The following is an 18,671-nucleotide window of genomic DNA, read 5'->3' as shown; positions in this document are numbered from 1 at the left end:
CTTAGGTGAAAACCGAGCAAAATGGGACTTCAACAATATATAAAGGGGAAGGAAAGGTGGTTATAAGAGTTTAGGTGCACCAACACATTTCGTTATGAAAAGCAATCTAGAGAAGGCAGTTGTAACTGAAATAGCCAGAGTCAATAGGCCTGTGCCAGCGTCAATGGTACAGGGCAATGTGCCCAGGATCATACGGTTCTAGTAGCTGCAGTCGAGTCTTTGTTTAACGGTTGAAAAGGAGGGTGCAGAAGGTAAAAAGACAATGTTAGATGAAAGGGACGTCCAGCCCAGAACGTAAGTAAAGGATTTAAAACACCTTTAGCAGTACCCAAAGAAACGGGAGGCCTGGCGGAACAATGTACCTTAAAAGTGGATGAGGCTCCTGCGGCGGCGGTAGTTCCTGCCAGTTCCTGCAGTTCAGGAGATCCAGCAGAGGAAGAAAGGCTCTCGTCGTGGAGGAAGGTACGAGTCACTGCACTGCCAGGGAAGAAGCAGACCGCGGTGATGCCAAAAGGGAATAAAAGGCACGCTCCTTTAAATCGCGGTCGTGGTGGACGGGTGCCTGGCTATCCGGTCTCCTAGTGGTTGGCACTGGCAATTCGACTAAGGCAGGTCCTGGAAGGCGATTGGCGAACTGGTTGGCCCACCAGCTCAAAGGAAGAAGGCTCTTGCAGGTGAAGATCTTCTCTTGTCGTCAGAGAAAAGTGGTGAGGATCTGCAGCAGGGCTTCACCGGTGGTTCAGTCATTGCAGATGTCTTCAGCTTCTCTCCTCTTCGGATTTCTCAGGTCCAGTGGCGACTTCTGTCTTCCAGTCTGCAGGTCCCTGCTTTTATGCAGAAAAACCTCCATTCATACAGCCTAGCTGTCACTCACACAGCGGGGTGGTTATCCTGGCGTGATAACCCCCCAGCCTATCAGGGCAGAGTGCGACTTGGGTTGCTTAGGCATCCCTGTCCAGGGTGCCTATTCCCCCTCCCACACATCCTATCTACCCCAGGCTCTCTGGCGCCTGAAGGAGGGCTTCTGTCCAGAAGCCTGCCAAAAGGACAAATAAAGGGCCCGACCAAAGTTTGGATTACAGAGAGAGACACGAGAAAGAAATATTATCAAAGATCTGGCAAACAAAAAACACTGGAGTAAAGTTAATAATAAAATGACCCGGCGGTATGTTAAAGGCTATCATAAAAAGTGGTAGCATCGAACAATGGGAAAATCCCATAGGAAAATATTTGCGGTTGAATATTAATGGTAGTAACAACTGCCACCAGCCAGAAACTTTGGAGAGAGGGACTGGACACTTCCCTCTCGAAAATGAACACCAGGGAAAAACTATTAACCCTTCCCAGTACCTCCATAGTAAGATGGTGTGTACTGGTTTTGTTCACAACTACTGACTAGCTAAGCCAATGGCAACTTTGCATACCCTGGGAGACAGTAGTCAGTCCCAGGGTATGGAGTCTATGTTTGGGGGTCACTATGACACCCCTGTGTTACTGCACCAAGGGTGCTGTGTAACACACATAAATAATATGATACCTATGGGGTTGAGAAAAACCCCATAGACCATCAGCACAAAAATAGCCTCAAACACACATCAACCATTTGTCTAAGAGTGGGAAAAAGAGTCTAACTCTTAGCAGGAGAAAAAAATAAACCCCTCAAATCCAGCAAAGCTGCTGTGGGACTCTATAGGTAAGGGAAATTAGCCTTTTAAGATAATTCTCCCTAACAGGTATACCGATGGAGGAAATGCATGGATTAAGAGATTGTGATACACATGTGGTGGGACTTCCCTAAAGTCCCCTTACTTTGGAAAGAGGTACTAGTCTGGACCAAATATGTTCCAAGGTTGCAACTGCCATGAAGTCCATTGGTTGCGCAGCCTTTGGTGTGGATTCCCTGGGTGTTTATACAATGGGATAGTTGCAGTCTGAAGTAACCTCGCACATGCTGGTTAGCGTGATGTTAAAAGTGGTACAGAGGTAGACAGAAGGAAGAATTGTGGTCAAAATTATAGAATCTGTTGGCCATGAAAAAGGTCACCTTCATTGTAACACAAATATTAATGTGCACATTCGTGCTGTTGACTATTACAAGAAAATGGGGCTTGTCTCCCAACATAGTGTTATTAAGATACTTTGATTTACACTAGCATTTGTGGTTCTTTACGGATGCACACATGTATTTATTGAGGTCCCTGAGGTAGACTAGGGCTATATAATATTTAATGACTGGAATAGATTTTGTAATACTAACAAAGGTTTAGGATATGCCAAAGACTGCCTGATATTGCCTTTACATCTTTTGTAACTGCACCAGATATGTTTTTCTGTCGGTCTGTATGTGCAATGCTCTGATGACGACATGCCTATCCAACCTAAAATGCAAAAAAGCATCAATTTAAAAAAATGCTTATCTAACTTACAGTCAGGCCAGGGCAGCTGTCTTATTTTTTGAAACGGGAAAATGCCAAATAATGAAAAATGTCATATTGTGTTTGCTATTTACTCTACAGATGGACTATACTTTCTCATCAGTGAAGCAGGTCTAGTTTACCAGACATACTGTGATATGACAACCAATGGAGGTGGTTGGACCTTAGTGGCCAGTGTCCACGAGAATAACATGCATGGGAAGTGTACTACAGGGGATCGCTGGTCCAGTCAACAGGGAAGCAACCCAAAGGTTCCCAATGGAGATGGTAACTGGGCAAACTATAATACATTTGGGTCTGCAATAGCTGCAACCAGTGATGACTACAAGGTAAGATGTCCATGGGTTAAGTTTCACATTGGTGGTACTTCCCATTCCTTGGATATATGCCACATTTGTGTATTGAAACCAATGTCCTGTTTTGTTTTTCCCATGTGATTTGATGCAGCACACCTGCGAGTCGGACATAAACCTGTGTCCGTGGGTTCAATGGTGGTCTCACTTGTACTAAAGAAGGCTCGTAGACATTTTTCTAGAAAAATGTTGCAACTCTAATTTCAGTTGGAACTAATTCACTCTGTTTGTCGAAACAATGGAAGACCACATTTTAATACTGCATTTTCTGATGTAGTCAAGGGTCTGTTGGCAAGATTAACAACTGGTATTTCACAGTCCATAGCTACCTCTGATACACACAGCATCTGGTGTGAAACATCCCTGGGGACCCCTGGTTCGTTTGTCCCTGATGGTATTGATCTGCGGATCTGCCTCTCCCCCATTCTCTCTCTGAAAAAAGAACATATATTGCTTGGGAAAGATTGGGAGCCGTGTTCGTATTATGACAGATCTTCAGGACTCGAATCACTGGAGTCTGAAAATATGACCCGTCTGCGCTATAGGTAGGGTTGGCCCCTGGAGGGGTATGATATGATATGGTATTTGTAACCCGCCTATACACAAGTGGGTAACCTCTATGATGTGTGCTAGTGTTCAATTGCAATTTGGTTACATAGGGCCTCATTACACGGATGGCGGTGAACCATGGCGCTATTAGCGCCATGGTTCATGCCGGTAAAATACCGGCACTGCCTTGGTGGAAAGGGGAATTACCGCCCTATTCCAAGGTTGGCGGGGCGGGAAAAGCCCCCTTCCACCATTGCCCTTCCCCATTCCCATTTTTGCCCCATAGGGCTCTATGGGAATGGGGAAGGCGCTAATTATGGTACCGCAAATTGCGGTACCGTAATTAGCTCCCTGGTCCCTTTGCGGGTTGGTTTTTACCGCCTGCAAAAATCAGGCGTTAAATTCCCCAACCCGCAAAGGGACCTCGTAGTAAGGTGGTAAGGATTTACCGGTACCGGTAAAATACCGGTACCGGTAAACCCTTACTGCCATCCGTGTAATGAGCCCCATAGTCTTCTGCAAGATAGGGATATGTGATCTCCTTAATGTTGTTTCAGAGCTCATTAGTTGTTTCAGCTATAGTCTTGGTCCTAAACTCACCAATTTCCTTGTTAATATCTGCCAAACTATACTTGGCACTCTGTACTGTAGTGTTTAATAAACAGTTACGTTGAGCTTCATCCAACTCCTGCTGTATTATGGAACAGACCCTTTGGGAGGTGGTGATTGCCAGAACCATCAATTCAACGCAGAAACAACTATCAACTATAGGTTCAACATGCAATGTCCACATAAGTAGAGTGTGCTACACATGGAGCACTATTGTCCTTAAGTGATTGCCTCTCGCAAGTTAGGGAGCCGAATCGTTGACCAGTTTCTTTTTAGCTAGGTTTTCTGCCATTGTTCAGTGCCTCTCTTTAAATATACAAGACTAGATCTCCATGGCTAGATTACCCGACGATATGCATTACTTTTCTTTGAATACACAATATACATTACACAGCACCTTTGCATTAGCTTCTATATTGTAAGATATTACTTTTCTCTTTGTTCTCTTTGTTGAATTGTCTTGTGTTCTCTCTTAAATACAATGGTGATAGCATTCACTGTGTGATATATGCATTGCTATGAGTTATGTGATGATGTTTTAAACCTTTTGTATATATATGAACTTTGTTAAGCACAATTCAATAATGATTACCTTTTTTTTAAAGTCTACAATGAATTAAACCCGAAAAGATGCATTCTTTATTTAAATCATTGTTCACATATATTGAACATAGTAAGTAGTGAGAATGAACTAGTAATATTAGACACAGAGGTGTCACTTCTTTGTTGACAAAATCCTATAGATTGGCAGCCAATGTACCATAATAATGTGGCATTGTGTGAACCCTGTTCCTACACTGTGTTATGAGTTTAACTGATGTATTTTCTACACTTAGCAGGTTAGCCAGAGAGTAACAAGGGGAAAAGGAGAAGGTAAAAGGTATATTTGGTTGGAAGTACAGCTAATTGGTAACACCAAATTGTGTGGAAATCCTTCCCACTACAGGATATAACATCCAAATCTGTGAACCCTATTATCTGTAGGGCTACTAATTACTTGGTGAAACCAGTGGGAATCTAAATGTGGTAGAGTAGAAGGTTGCAATGGAACGTCAATCTGCTTGTTTTTACAAAACATTCATGTTGGCCTGATGGTCATATTGGCATGATCTACACCTCTGCCTGTCACCAAATAGGGCGCAGAAAACGATAAGTGGTGACTCGTGAGTCAGAGTTTAGGAGAAGACATTACGTTACTGTGGTTACTGTGATTATTTTTGTTCTGTTCTCTAAACATCACAATTTTGGATGTCGTTAATCTGAATTTTGGTCACCACTTGTATTTTGTTGGTGCTTGGACTTGCATGGGGGCCGTGCCACGGGGTGCTGGTCACAATTAGCCTAGAGGAGACAATAAGGCTTTAACCCAATTTCAAGTTGATGAATTTATATATATTTTTTCTCGATTTCTGTTTATTTCTTTTGGTATTTTTTTATATTGTTTGCCTACATTGAACTGCTACTGCTGTACCACCCTCCTTACCTGATTCTTGGTATGTTTTTTACTTACACCTTTTTCAAAATTGTCATTTACTGAATATGTTGATTATATGATGCCACTGATGTTTGTGATCTAGCCTTGAAAACGACCTGAGTGTCGAAACACGTGTCGGCTATTTCTCAATCTACCTCAATAAAATACTGTACCTTGATTGCTGGTTGTTGTATTATAATGGTGTCAAGCGCACTCCTACCCCTTTTTACCATATAAGTGTTAATTTAGTATCTGCCTGTGTGGATTGTTTGGTGGGAATTGGATTGCTGCTTACACTTCTTTTTCATTTGATAATATGCCTTCTAAACTTATTAGTGATAAATAGCGCACAGGTACCCTGTTCGTGACTCCACACTCTCTGTTCCTGTTTCTTTGTCACTTTTACTTGTGCCAGCTGACCATCACTCCCTTTATAATGGCTGATTATATGACTAACAGAGACCAAGATAGAGCAGCCTTATTTGCCCCGAGGGGCAGTACGGCGAATGCTTTCAAAAGTAATTTCTCGGTCCCTGAGACCCTGAAACAGAAATTCATTAAACTTGAAAGATTATCAAAAAAAGAAATCAATAAGTACTGGGAGCAAGCATCCCTTACCAATTATCTTGAAAATAACCTCATTCCCAGGGGCTTACGTAACTTAACTTTCCCCAATTTCGATAATGAGGAGGATGCAGGCCTAACGGCCCAGTGGGTAGATAATCTTAATCAGAGCTCTGAGAACATGTTAAAATTACTCATTTTACATGCTACTAGAGAGCATAAAAGAGTACTCACTCAAATTCGGGAACTCAAAGAGGAAATCACCAAAATGCCAAACGCTGAAGAAACCAAACAAAAGAACTTTGATAAGATGCATGAAATTTTAGTAGAATACCAAGATGAAATTAGGATGTGCAAATGTAGAAAGTTTTTTTGAGATGATAAGGACTACCGTCAGGATAGAGTCTATACATTTCAAACCAAATATGACAATATTAACATCAGTTCGAAACCCTCCTCTGCTACTACCTCAGCAAACACCACTCCCGCTAGTTCTGATCCTGATTTGGAAACCGAATTAAGTGAACTACAGACTAATGATATTCCAACCAATGAACCCAATCTAAAAGGAAATTTTTTTTTAGGAGAAATTCGGCAGTACAAGAAAGGAAATGTAAGATTTGCAAGTACCAAACAAGTTCGCTTCAACAAAACTACCACAGTATTTCTCCAACCCTGCTAAACATACCAGGGGCAGGAGGGGGGCAAGTGGCAGCGGAAGCGGCAGTTCAGACGAAGATCAGGCCCGTCCGGGCATCTGACTCGCTCCAAAAAACGTCTGGGACAATAACTGATGTTGATTTAGTAACTAATCTGTCCAAACGTACTCTATCTGCTCATGAAATATCTGCCCTTAATAAAGATTTATCATTTTCACCTAGTGTGTGTACTAGTTTTGTTAATTTCCAGGTTGATCTCTATAAATTTCTGAGAAAACTCAAGCTCAAAAAGTTTTTTGCCACACAGGTGACCATGTACAATCCTAAACCCAAACTCGATCCCCCCGAGTACTTTCAGCATTGGAGATTTAAGAGCTATTGAAACCCTGGTTTCCTTGAATCAAGAGGCCGGTTGTGACACTTCGAATGTTATCCAGGATTTGAAAATTAATCCGCTCCATATGGACCTCAGGGAACTCAAACCCAAATCCAAATTTATGCCAGAATTTACTGGTGACAATGTTATTGAGACCTTTATCCAAGCATTGACTCGTGATATCCATCAATATTTGGACAAGCACTCAAAACCCCAGTGGAAATCCAATCTTACTAATAATCAAAAAATTGCTCTACGAGAACTAGCTAATGATACCAATATTGTAATTAAAGAGGCAGACAAGGGGGGTAATATTGTCATTTTAAACTCTTCTGACTATACCACCATGGGTGTTAAACATCTTGATACCCCTGGCTGCTATCAGATCCTCAAATCCAATCCTACTAAACGTGTCGTATTGGAACTAATTGACTTGATTGATTACTGGTATTCCAGAGGTTATATGACTGATGTTGAAAAGGATTTTTTGCTAATCACTGATCCCACTTTACCCACAATGTATTTTTTGCCTAAGATGCACAAACCTTATGATGTTCTACCTGAAGTTAGGCCCATTATGAGCGGAATCAACTGGGCTACCGAGGGCTTGTCTAAATATCTGGACGAAGCGCTTAAACCATTTGTAATTCAAATGAATTCCTACATTAGAGACAGTACTCATATCCTCCAGGACCTTTTTGCCATTACGTGGCATTCAGACTTTATGTTAGCTACTATTGATGTTGTTGCTCTGTATACCAATATCAATCATGACTTGGCATTGCTCACATTAGATCATGTCTTTAGAGACAGCTCGGCATCATTCCTTGAACATGTTTCTATGCTTAACCAATTTCTGCAATTTGACTTAGCTAATAATGTTTTTCTTTTCAATGAACAATTTTATCTACAATTGAAGGGGGTGGCCATGGGGGCTAAATGTGCACCCTCCTTGGCCAATCTCTTCATAGCATACTTTGAAGAAACCCACATTTTGAACCAAAATCAGTATGTCTCCAATATCATTACTTGGCGACGCTTCATTGACGACATTTTTCTGATTTGGAGGGGTACTGAAGAGACTTTCAATGACTTTCTAACCTTTGCTAATACCAACACATTTGGGATTAATTTCACTAGTAAATGTGATTACAAACAAATTGACTTTTTGGACCTACATATCTTTGTAGAGGATCAACAACTCTTCACCCGTACTTATAGGAAACCCACTGAGGTGAACTCTATGCTAGCAGCACAAAGTAATCATAGGCGAACCACCATCAACAATATCCCTACGGGAGAATTTCACAGGGCTAGGCGAAATTGTACTCGCCCCATTGATTTTGACAATTAATGTAATACTATTAATCAACGCTTTCTGAATAGGGGATATAAAACCTCTACTATCAATGAAGCCTATGCCACGTTCACCAATGTCACTCAGCTGGACCTCCTGAGCAAGGCGCCCAGACCCAAAGACTCTTCACCACATATTTTTTTGGTCACCCCATTCACGGCTGACTCTTCCATGTTGTATAAAATGGTTGCTGAACATTGGCACATCCTGAGACTCGACAAGGATCTTGAGCCATATCTGTCATCCAAACCCAAATTCACTTTTTTGAGATCACCCACTATTATTATAAATGGCTAATTCCTCTTGGCTACAACAACCTACTGGCTTTCATAAATGTGGGAATTGTAATCAGTGTCATGGGCCTTCTCCAAATGTCAAACTTTCACTGACAAGTTTGGAACCACAGTACGATTAAGGACTTCATTAATTGTAGGGCCACCCATGTGGTCTATGCCATTATATGTGTTTGTGGCAAACTCTACGTGGGTAGCACTATCCGCCAACTTAGAATTCGCATTAGAGAACACTTGGCCAGTCTCCGGATGTGTGAACCAAAATCCCCTCTGGCAATTCATTGGCAATCGGAACATCAAATGGATTCAACCTCTGATTTACGTTATATTGGATTGTTGAAAGCACATAAGGGGAAAAGGGGCGGGAATCTCCAGCTTAAACTGCGGCAGATGGAAGCAAGATTAATATGTCTGCTGCGATGTACCACACGTGGATTAAACTCTGATCACGAAATGCACGTCTTTTTGTGAATTTTAGCTCACTGAATCTCTATGTATTATTGCTGAACCGTTTTTTTTTGTATGTCTAGTTTGTTTTCTGATATGTTCACATTATGGATTTAGCCATTTATGGTTTTGTGGCCAGTCATCACTGTGGCGCACCACTGATGCGCGTTCAATCGCCAGCATCCACTTTCCGTATCTTCTATCAACGTTACTGGGAACATTCATATTTATCCTTTTTTGTTCGTACAGAGATCATGTTATACAGTAATTTCCTGGTATTTGCTACCTCTTCTAATATGTTTCATTAATGTGGGCTTTAGGGGTTGGCTCCCCTGTAGTACTGATTACGTTCTGTGCTTTCAATGATTATTGATTGTTCACCACTTCTTCCTGGTTAAATATTCTGATCTAATTGCATCTCAACGTGATGCTGGATTGTTTGCGGCATTTGCCATTACCCTGATTATTTTCTGGTGCCGTGTTTACATTGGACGTCATTGCTTGCGACTGTATTCACCAATCTCCTTGTTGATCGTCACTCTGTTGACATCACACGTCACTGCAGCGACATAACGTGCGAACGTACCTGCCGGCGTCACTCCCGTGACGCGCTTGTCGGCCTCCATTACTACGGAGCATTTCTGGTAAGCGTTGAATGGAATTGTCCAGATATACTTGAATCTCTCTCGATTTGTCGAGTAAGTATTCATTTCTTTTGACCCTGGCTTTTCTCTGTTTACATTCATGTCCTAGTCCCTGATTTATTCTGATTACCTTTTTAGGCAATATATCCGTGCAGGCCATTTGTGGCTTTTGACACTGTTTTCCTCATTCGCAATATACCCTGACTGATGGGAACCGATTAATCAATACTTGATAGGTGAGTGGCCTTATCTCCCATTTTTTGGTCCTTGACATACTGGAGTTCACAATTCAGTTCAACTTTAGTTTTCTCTTGAATAGGATACCGCTATTGAGCTGTTGTTTACAATTTTGAGGGGTAAGCGATCCATTGTTCCTTGCTATTCTCTGATTGACTTAGCACTTTACCACTGTGGACTTATATAGTTTCACCTTATTGCTTTTGTTGTTCCTTTCCCGTCACCAATTACTGGTTACTGTGATTATTTTTGTTCTGTTCTCTAAACATCACAATTTTGGATGACGTTAATCTGAATTTTGGTCACCACTTGTATTTTGTTGGTGCTTGGACTTGCATGGGGGCCGTGCCACGGGGTGCTGGTCACAATTAGCCTAGAAGAGACAATAAGGCTTTAACCCAATTTCAAGTTGATGAATTTATATATATTTTTTCTCGATTTCTGTTTATTTCTTTTGGTATTTTTTATATTGTTTGCCTACATTGAACTGCTACTGCTGTACCACCCTCCTTACCTGATTCTTGGTATGTTTTTTACTTACACCTTTTTCAAAATTGTCATTTACTGAATATGTTGATTATATGATGCCACTGATGTTTGTGATCTAGCCTTGAAAACGACCTGAGTGTCGAAACACGTGTCGGCTATTTCTCAATCTACCTCATTAAAATACTGTACCTTGATTGCTGGTTGTTGTATTATAATGGTGTCAAGCGCAATCCTACCCCTTTTTACCATATAAGTGTTAATTTAGTACCTGCCTGTGTGGATTGTTTGGTGGGAATTGGATTGCTGCTTACACTTCTTTTTCATTTGATAATATGCCTTCTAAACTTATTAGTGATAAATAGCGCACAGGTACCCTGTTCGTGACTCCACACTCTCCGTTCCTTGTCCAGAATAGATTATGCCTGGGCATCATGAATTACACTAGGCCGGGTCACAGAGATGGAAGTGGTGCTCTCGGACCATTACACTACTGATCAGGTGGAAGGGGGAACCACCGGGAACATGGAAATGCGGTTACCCTGCCCAGCTGTTGAAAGACCTTAAGCTGAGGGAGGAAAAAAGGATGGGCATAGGGGAATACTTCGGGGACAGTAGGGAAGGGGACACCTCTCAACAGATAAGGTGTGATGCCTTCAAGGCAACCATTAGTGGCAGGATCATAGCGATAAAAGCAAGGAGAGACAGAGAACTAAGGCAAGCTGAACAAGATCTCGAAGAGAGACTGAAGCAGGTGATGACCCGAATGGGGGAGGTGCAAATAGAGAAACTGGGAAGAGTATAGGGCAGTGAGATGGCAACTGGAGATGATCCAGGCGCAAGCGGTGGAGCACTCCTTGTTTTCTCTCAAACAGAGGTATTATGTCAAAGCCAATAGGGCTGGTAAATTATTGGCAAGGATGCTGAAAAGGGAGGAAAAAGCTAACGCCATTTTGAAAATCCAGCTAGAGGGAGAGGGGACAAGCACAGACACAGAAGATATCACCAGGGAATTTTGGGAAATATTTGCACCAAGATATACACCTCAGAGGAGGCATCGGAGAACGAGCATGAGGGGTACCTAGACAGCATGCCGCTCACACAAATCTCCGAGCAGGATAGGCGTACACTGGAACAGGAGATAATCGGCGATGAGTTAAGGAAAGCTATTTCGTCCTAACCTATTAACAAGTCCCTAGGGCCCGACAGATTCACCAAAGAGTTTTATAAGGCCTTTAGAGAATCACTACTTACATATGTGGTCTCCCTCTTTAATTAAATCGGAAGAACGGAAAACATTACGCCATCTATGGAGGAGTCAAAGGAAGTCCTGCTGCCCAAACAAGGTAAAGATCCCTCAGCCTGTCCCTCATTCAGACCAATCGACCTGATCAACGTGGACACCAATATTCATACCAAAATCTTGGCAAATCGCCTAGAGACCATCCTCCCCTGGCTGATCTCACCGGACCAGTCCGGTTTTATAAAGGTAAAGCAAACGAGCGACAACACAAGGAGGGTAGCCCACCTAATAGATAAGGGCAGTAAGAGTGGAGCACCTGCCCTTCTGATCGCTCTGGATGCCGAAAAGGCTTTTGACAGGGTCGAATGCCAATTCTTGTTTCTCACGATGCAGAAGATGGTGTTTGGGGAGAGGTGTATATTTAAGATCAAGGCCAGGTGTATATCTAAGATCAATAACCCATCAATACGCCTGGCAATCAATGGCCAGCTGTCACACGCCATTAAAGTCCAACGAGACACAATGCAGGGCGGCCCTCTATCACCCTTCCTGTATGCGATTCACCTGGAACCTTTATTAGAAACACTCAGGGCAAATAGGGAGATAAGGGAAATTACCTTTGGGGGTATGGAACTCAAAATGGCTGCCTTTAGGCGGATGACATGCTACTAGTGATACAAGATCCGGAAAAGTCTCTAAAAGATTTGGACGGAGAGTTGCAGGAATTCAGGGGAGTGGTGGGTCTGAAGATCAACACCCATAAATCCAAAATATTAAATATGGCAACCCCCCACTTATGGAAGTAGCAATCAGAAGGGAGTACCTGCATAGATGGGTCGAGAAGGGTATAAAATATCTGGGGGCCTATCTCACCAATTCCTTAGAAACTATGGCGAGAGTTAACTACCTGCCTCTTCTGGAGGGCATACAAAATAAATTAGTGGATTGGGGCCCTCTGAAAGTCACGTGGATGGGTAGAATTTGCGTCCTAAAGATGGTGGTGCTATCCCGGCTTCTATACCATTTCACGACCCTCCCAAAACAGGTCCCTCGGTCCTTTTTTCGGGCCCTACAAAGACAAACAGGGAGGCTCGTGAGGAATTTTAAAAAAAAACGAGAGTGGCAAGGCAAGTTATGATGATTCCCAGAAATAGAGGGGCAACGGGACAACCCAATTTTCAAGTGTACTATCTGGCGGCGCAGGAAGGGTAATGAGGGACTGGTTGGCGGATGACCGTGGGAAGTTGTGGAAGGCAATGGAAGAGGCAGTGGTAGCAGGGAAACGTAAGGAGGTCTTATGGAAACCTAAGATAGATAGACCCACCAGCATGTATAGAAGTGGAATTGTGACAGTGGTGGGGGAGGCCTGGGATGAGCTGGTGGGGAAAGCCTGATTCACAATGTTCCCGTCACCGTATACCCCCATATTCTATAACCCACAGTTCTCATCAAGGATGGGAGGCAAAGGATTTCATGCATGGCAAGAGGCAGGGTGCCAAAAACTTCAGGACCTGTTCGACGGAACCAAAATCAAATCCTTTGATCAATGTAAAGAGGATTTTGGGCCGGGAGAGGTGGAAATGTACAGATACATCCAACTACGGCACTGGGCAATGCAGGTCACGGTGAGGGAAGGGGCGACCAGGTTATTGACCCAGTTTGAAAAGTACTTGGCGACTGTCACAACCTGTCACCTGGCTGCGTTTTCTAAGCACTTTGCCACAAAAATGTGGAAATTACCCTGGCGCCTCTCATTCGGCAGTATCCGGGAAACTACAACTCCCATTGTTCCAGGTTCAAGGAGAGTCACGTGATCCATAGGCGGCATGCCTCCCATCATCCTCCATAGGTAAACCATAAGTACGGCAAGAGAACGCTTCTCGAGTGCTCCTTAACTGTGGGTTACCTCCTGTTAAGTCGCGCTTTGTTTATGTACCTCAGCTCCGTTATACTGACCTTGGACTGCTTTTGGATCAAGTCGTATCTGTTTGCTCTCGATTTCTGACATTTGGTCCCTTCCCTTCGACTTGCTTACCTGGTTTCCGAATCTCTGCCTGCTTTCGACCTTGCTTCCTGTGATAGCCTTTAGCGGAACGCTCATTCGGCGGACTCGCCTCAGGTCTATTGCTTCCCGACCTCATTGCTTGAACTTGCATTTCATCGGAGGAGTCAGCTGCCTTAGCTCACTGTACACTTCGGGATTTTGTTTGTTTTCTTTTGTTAAGTGACAACTGGACGCTCTGCTGGTATACATTTGTGTCACTTTAAACTCAACACTCCTTGGTGAACTTTTATGGACGCTCTGCTGCTCATTGGGAATTTGTAGGACGCACTGCTGTTTCCTTTGGGTTTGTGTGGACAATATTAGGTGCGCCCTCGTGCCGTTCGGTTAGGTTATTGGGACTTTACAACTTGGATTGTTCCTTTTTGCACCAGCTTCTTCTGTTCAACATCAGTACCTTCACAATCAAGTAGGTTTACAGCCTTACTCACGTTCATTGCAGGTAAGAGTTGGGTTGTAAAAGAGGGGGTTGCGCTTATCTTCCAATATTTAATGTTTATGACATTGATCTTGTGAACTGACCTTTTTTCCCTTAGCTCTGTTGCTGCTCCTGACTCCCCCCCCCCAGCCCCTGGCCTGTCAGGTGTATTTTATCTCCTGCAAGATGCACTCTTGAGGGGTAGGTTTTTTCTGTCTATGGTCCACGTTGCTACTGATGAACCGTTTTGAGATTGAAGACAGTCAACAAGGGTCAGATCTTCATTTCTCCTTTAGTTTATGACAGGATCTTCTTTCTCCCTTAGTTTATGATAGCAACAGAAACGGGGAATGCCCACATGGTGGGGGCAATTTACTCACAGGTCAAATAGGTAGAAATGGCAGGGGCAAAAAGCTACATGAGCAAATGGGAGGGGTGAACAGAACAGGAAATTGAGGAGGCAGACTGGCATCGACTGTGGAGAGACATCCCTAAATTAACTAGGTCCCTTCAAATCCAGGAAATGTGGTTGAAGCTGATGGTGCAATGGCATCTGAAACCGGTGAGGCTACATAAGAGCAATGACTCAGTCTCGAAGATGTACTGGAGGAAATGTGGCGGGGAAGGGGCGTGGGGCCACATTTGGTGGGAATGCCCACAGATAGAGAAGTTCTGGGGTACAATTTATGAAGCGCTAGAGACGGCCCTGGGGATAACAGTACAGGGAAACAAAGGACTGATGCTGCTGGGGATGGGGGCTAACTTAGAGGAACTATCCACAAGAGCCGAACGGAAAGTGCATGCAATAATGCTGATGGCAGGGGCACTCACCTTGGCGCAGAAGTGGAAATCGAAAGAGCCCTTTCAGGAGCACGAGTGGGTGGGAAAAATGTAGAACTTTGTAGCACTCAAATGAGTGATATATTCATTACAGGGGGACCATCAGGGCTTCCTCGCAGACTGGTCACAGGTGATGGAATACCTCCAGCAGGGGGCAAAAATGGTATGGTGCAGAGGAGAATGAGACTTTTGGATTTAATCTAGGGAACCAAAGGGTCTATACAGATGGTTGATGGCTTGGAAATAGATTGGGTAAAGGGTGGAACTGGTCACGCCTTCAGGGGTGGAAAGAACAAGAAGCCGGCTCCGGCCAAACCCGGGGTAGGGGTTGGGGGAGTTGTTAATTGTTCTTGTTGGAAAATCAATAAAAAAACGTATTTTAAAAAAAATAATGATGGGCTCACAGTCAGGAATCTTACTATGAAATACAGTGCAGTTTTAACTGTAATGTTGTCTTTGTAGACAAGGGCTACTCCAAAACCTGATTTATGATTATACGTTCGTTTGTTACGGCTTCAAGGCCTATCTGGCGAGCTTCATCTGAAGCAATTGGTTAAAGGGCCTTTTCACAAAGCTTTGACACACTTTGGATGGTGTTTGTTGCAATGAGAAATTCACCGTCCTTTATTGCCCAGTGAACTTACCTTGGGAAGACCACTTTTCTATCCCATTCACCATCTTCTCTAAAACCCAGCTACTGGGCTGCCACTGTTTACATGGACTAATGGTAATCCGTTTTCTAACTTGGATTTTGCATTTATGGATAAGCCCACAAGATCTTGCTGTACTAACTTGACTTCCACTTTTGTCTCTATTAGTGATCATCCGTCATATGAGATGGTCACTTGAATTGCATCGAACACACAGGATCACCAGGCTCCAGAATAAGGCCAGCATAAATTGTCAAGGGAACCGCATAGTGTGGGGCTCTAGAAACATCACCCATATTGTCATATACATAAATCTGCATGTCAAATCATTAATTAGTTGGCTTGATACCAGCAATTGGAGCATACAGTGTTTCATGGTGTGGTTGAATGGGGTGCTGCATTATCAATCTCGTGCTCATGGACAGTTGGTGCAGCATTCTAATTGATTTGACCCTTCTATACATAGGGCTAAAAGAAACCTGCAGAACTACATGACATCTATACGCACTTCTTGCCATTATGATGCTCACTGCAAGAGCAAATTACAGACTCTTGCTATTTCTAAATATAAGAACTGGCTAAGAAGCCATCGATTTTCCCTGCAATCTTCGAACTGGATGTCCTTCTGGGAAATGGCAAAAAATAATGATGAAAAAAGGTTCTGGGCCATGTGAAGACGCTCTATATCTAATAGCATGGTCATAGAATTGAATCCAATATGTGAGAGTGTTTGGGATGAAACCACAAGGAATCTATTCTATTGCCCTAGTATGGACCCCGAGGTAAATACTCCCTATGTATATAAGCAAGAATTTGCTGAGGGTTTCCAATGTGATGATGTCATCCATATAATCCATTCTTTGAATAACTCTCGTGCTCCTGGTCCTGACACACTATCCAGTGCAGCGCTTAAAAAAACTTTACACAGTATATAGTAAACAGGGTTTGGTAGAAACGGCAGAAGTGCACCATGCACGTATCTAAATTAATTCTACTCGGCATCGATTAGGAGATTTATCATCTATTTGCGCAGGAATATTCTCCCTACTTTGGAGCATATGGGCAGATGGAAAGCTCTACCCAGGGAGGAATGACTCTGTCGTCTGTGCAACCAAACAGTGGAGACAGCAGGTCACATCCTAACACAATGTCCAGCTATGACGTCCTCTATGAAAAAGGGTAGCCGAGTTTTGTCTCTCATAAGCAGAGCAGAGAAAATTATCCATTCTGGAGTACATTGGTTGGAGCAGAATAAGTTGTAATTTCTGCTCCAGCATATAATGTGTGGAACCGTGCTTGTGCACTTATTAATGAACATTGATGTAAACTCTTCTTCTTTTCTTCTATTTCTTTTAATGTTATTGTTCATTGTGATTGTAAAGATATTTTTATAATTATTCTTAGAATATGAAGATAAATAATACTATCTTATTTTATTATGTTATTGATGTGTATTGTATTTTATTTGATAGTATAAATTGTGTATAAAGTTTGTTTTAAAACCAATAAAGACATTAAAAAAAGAAAGCCAGCACTCACAAAACACTCCTAAGGAGTGCTAAACGACCCCTAAAAAAAGATCAAAATAAATGGCCTTCTGAAAAACCTTGAAGCATCCAAACCTTGTATTATAACCAAAGCTCAGACCAGAACAACAGATGTCCAACTCAACGTCATTCACAAATGCACCTGCCTGCCTGGAGTCTATTCTCCGCAAACGCCTGTTCCTCCTATAAGGCAAGCGGGCCATTCACTATATTATTAAGCGATCACTGCCCCTATCCTGTGCTACCTCTACCTCCGACCTACCATTCCTCTAGATGAGAGCCTCTCAGTGGCCACAACATTTTCACTGGGACACCTGATCAATTTGGCAGAGAATTATTGTGTTCTTGATGGGATCCCCTACGGAACTATGATGAAACTTTCAATTTTGCACATTTCGAACTCTGCCGGTCAGTGTCTCGAGTACTGCTCCAGCACGATTTCTGCCTCTTAGACTGTCTTGATCCCTCAGCCCGTGCCTCTACGTGTGCCTTCCTATGTATCACTTATTTAGTATAAAATATGAGGAAATAACATGGTCTGTTCTCTGCTGCCTACTACCTTTTCTACTATTTCCCCACCCTCCTTACCTTAGAACCTATTACCAACAGCCTCGACTATTATATTTGTCCAATTGTCGTCGGTCACTTTGTCTTAGTTCGTAGGAATCTTGCATGATAGGTTCGCTATCCGCGTACTATAATCTTACCGACTCATTACCACTTTTGCCCCCAAGATAGTGCCCACAGCCTCCTCCTCCTTACCACTGTAATATTCAGCTGTATTGTCCTCACCTCTATCATAAGCGATCCAGTTTCTGACCGCATTTCACATGTTTTACACAATATCCTACTGTCTTGACATGTATTCGATACCTCACTCATTTATCTCATATCTGTTGTTGTATTGTACCTTTTGTGTCCCCACAAGGGGTTCCCTTCATGTAGGTGAACTGCCTATTGAGACTTTTTGCACTTGATTGTTGACGCTGCCCTGCAACATGGGGTAGGCTCCATGCAGGTGAACTTCCTTTTTGAGACTTTTTGCACTTGTGTGTTGACGCCTCCTTGCAACATGGGGCAGGCTCCATGCAGGTGAACTGCATTCTGAAACATTGATCTGACACTTCCATTTTGTTGTGGTTACTGCCTTATAAGATGGGGTTGGCCCCACTAATGCTGCCCACTGATTTGACACTGGCATCTGTGTGATGCTGCCACCCTATAAGACGGGGTTGGTACTATGCATTTCGCCTTTAATATGCCACTGTATGTATGTGCTGACGCCAGCCTTAACCTGGCGCCTAGCTCAATGGATGTATCTAATCTGTACTCCCCTTTGTGCACTTTGCGTATGTTATGCTACCTTGCACGTTCTGTAATGTTGTACGCTTCCTTTCTGTAACCCGAAGCACTGATTCTACACTTAAG

At 42.9% G+C, this 18,671-nt stretch overlaps 1 protein-coding gene across 1 annotated transcript in view; it reads left to right on the top strand.

Moving 5' to 3' along the window:
* Nucleotides 1-18,671, top strand: part of LOC138520953 (intelectin-1-like) — a 480,959-nt gene that overhangs the window by 169,852 nt on the left and 292,436 nt on the right. The window contains exon 4 of the mRNA XM_069633410.1: nucleotides 2,517-2,764. Coding sequence (XP_069489511.1) covers nucleotides 2,517-2,764 — 248 coding nt within the window. The remainder of the gene's footprint in view (nucleotides 1-2,516; nucleotides 2,765-18,671) is intronic.

Source organism: Ambystoma mexicanum, chromosome 1q (genome assembly GCF_040938575.1).
Source record: "Ambystoma mexicanum isolate Mex_15411 chromosome 1q, UKY_AmexF1_1, whole genome shotgun sequence".
NCBI lineage: Eukaryota > Metazoa > Chordata > Amphibia > Caudata > Ambystomatidae > Ambystoma > Ambystoma mexicanum.
The sequence above is the reverse complement of the archived record's forward strand: the minus strand, read 5'-3'. Positions and strand labels throughout refer to the sequence as shown.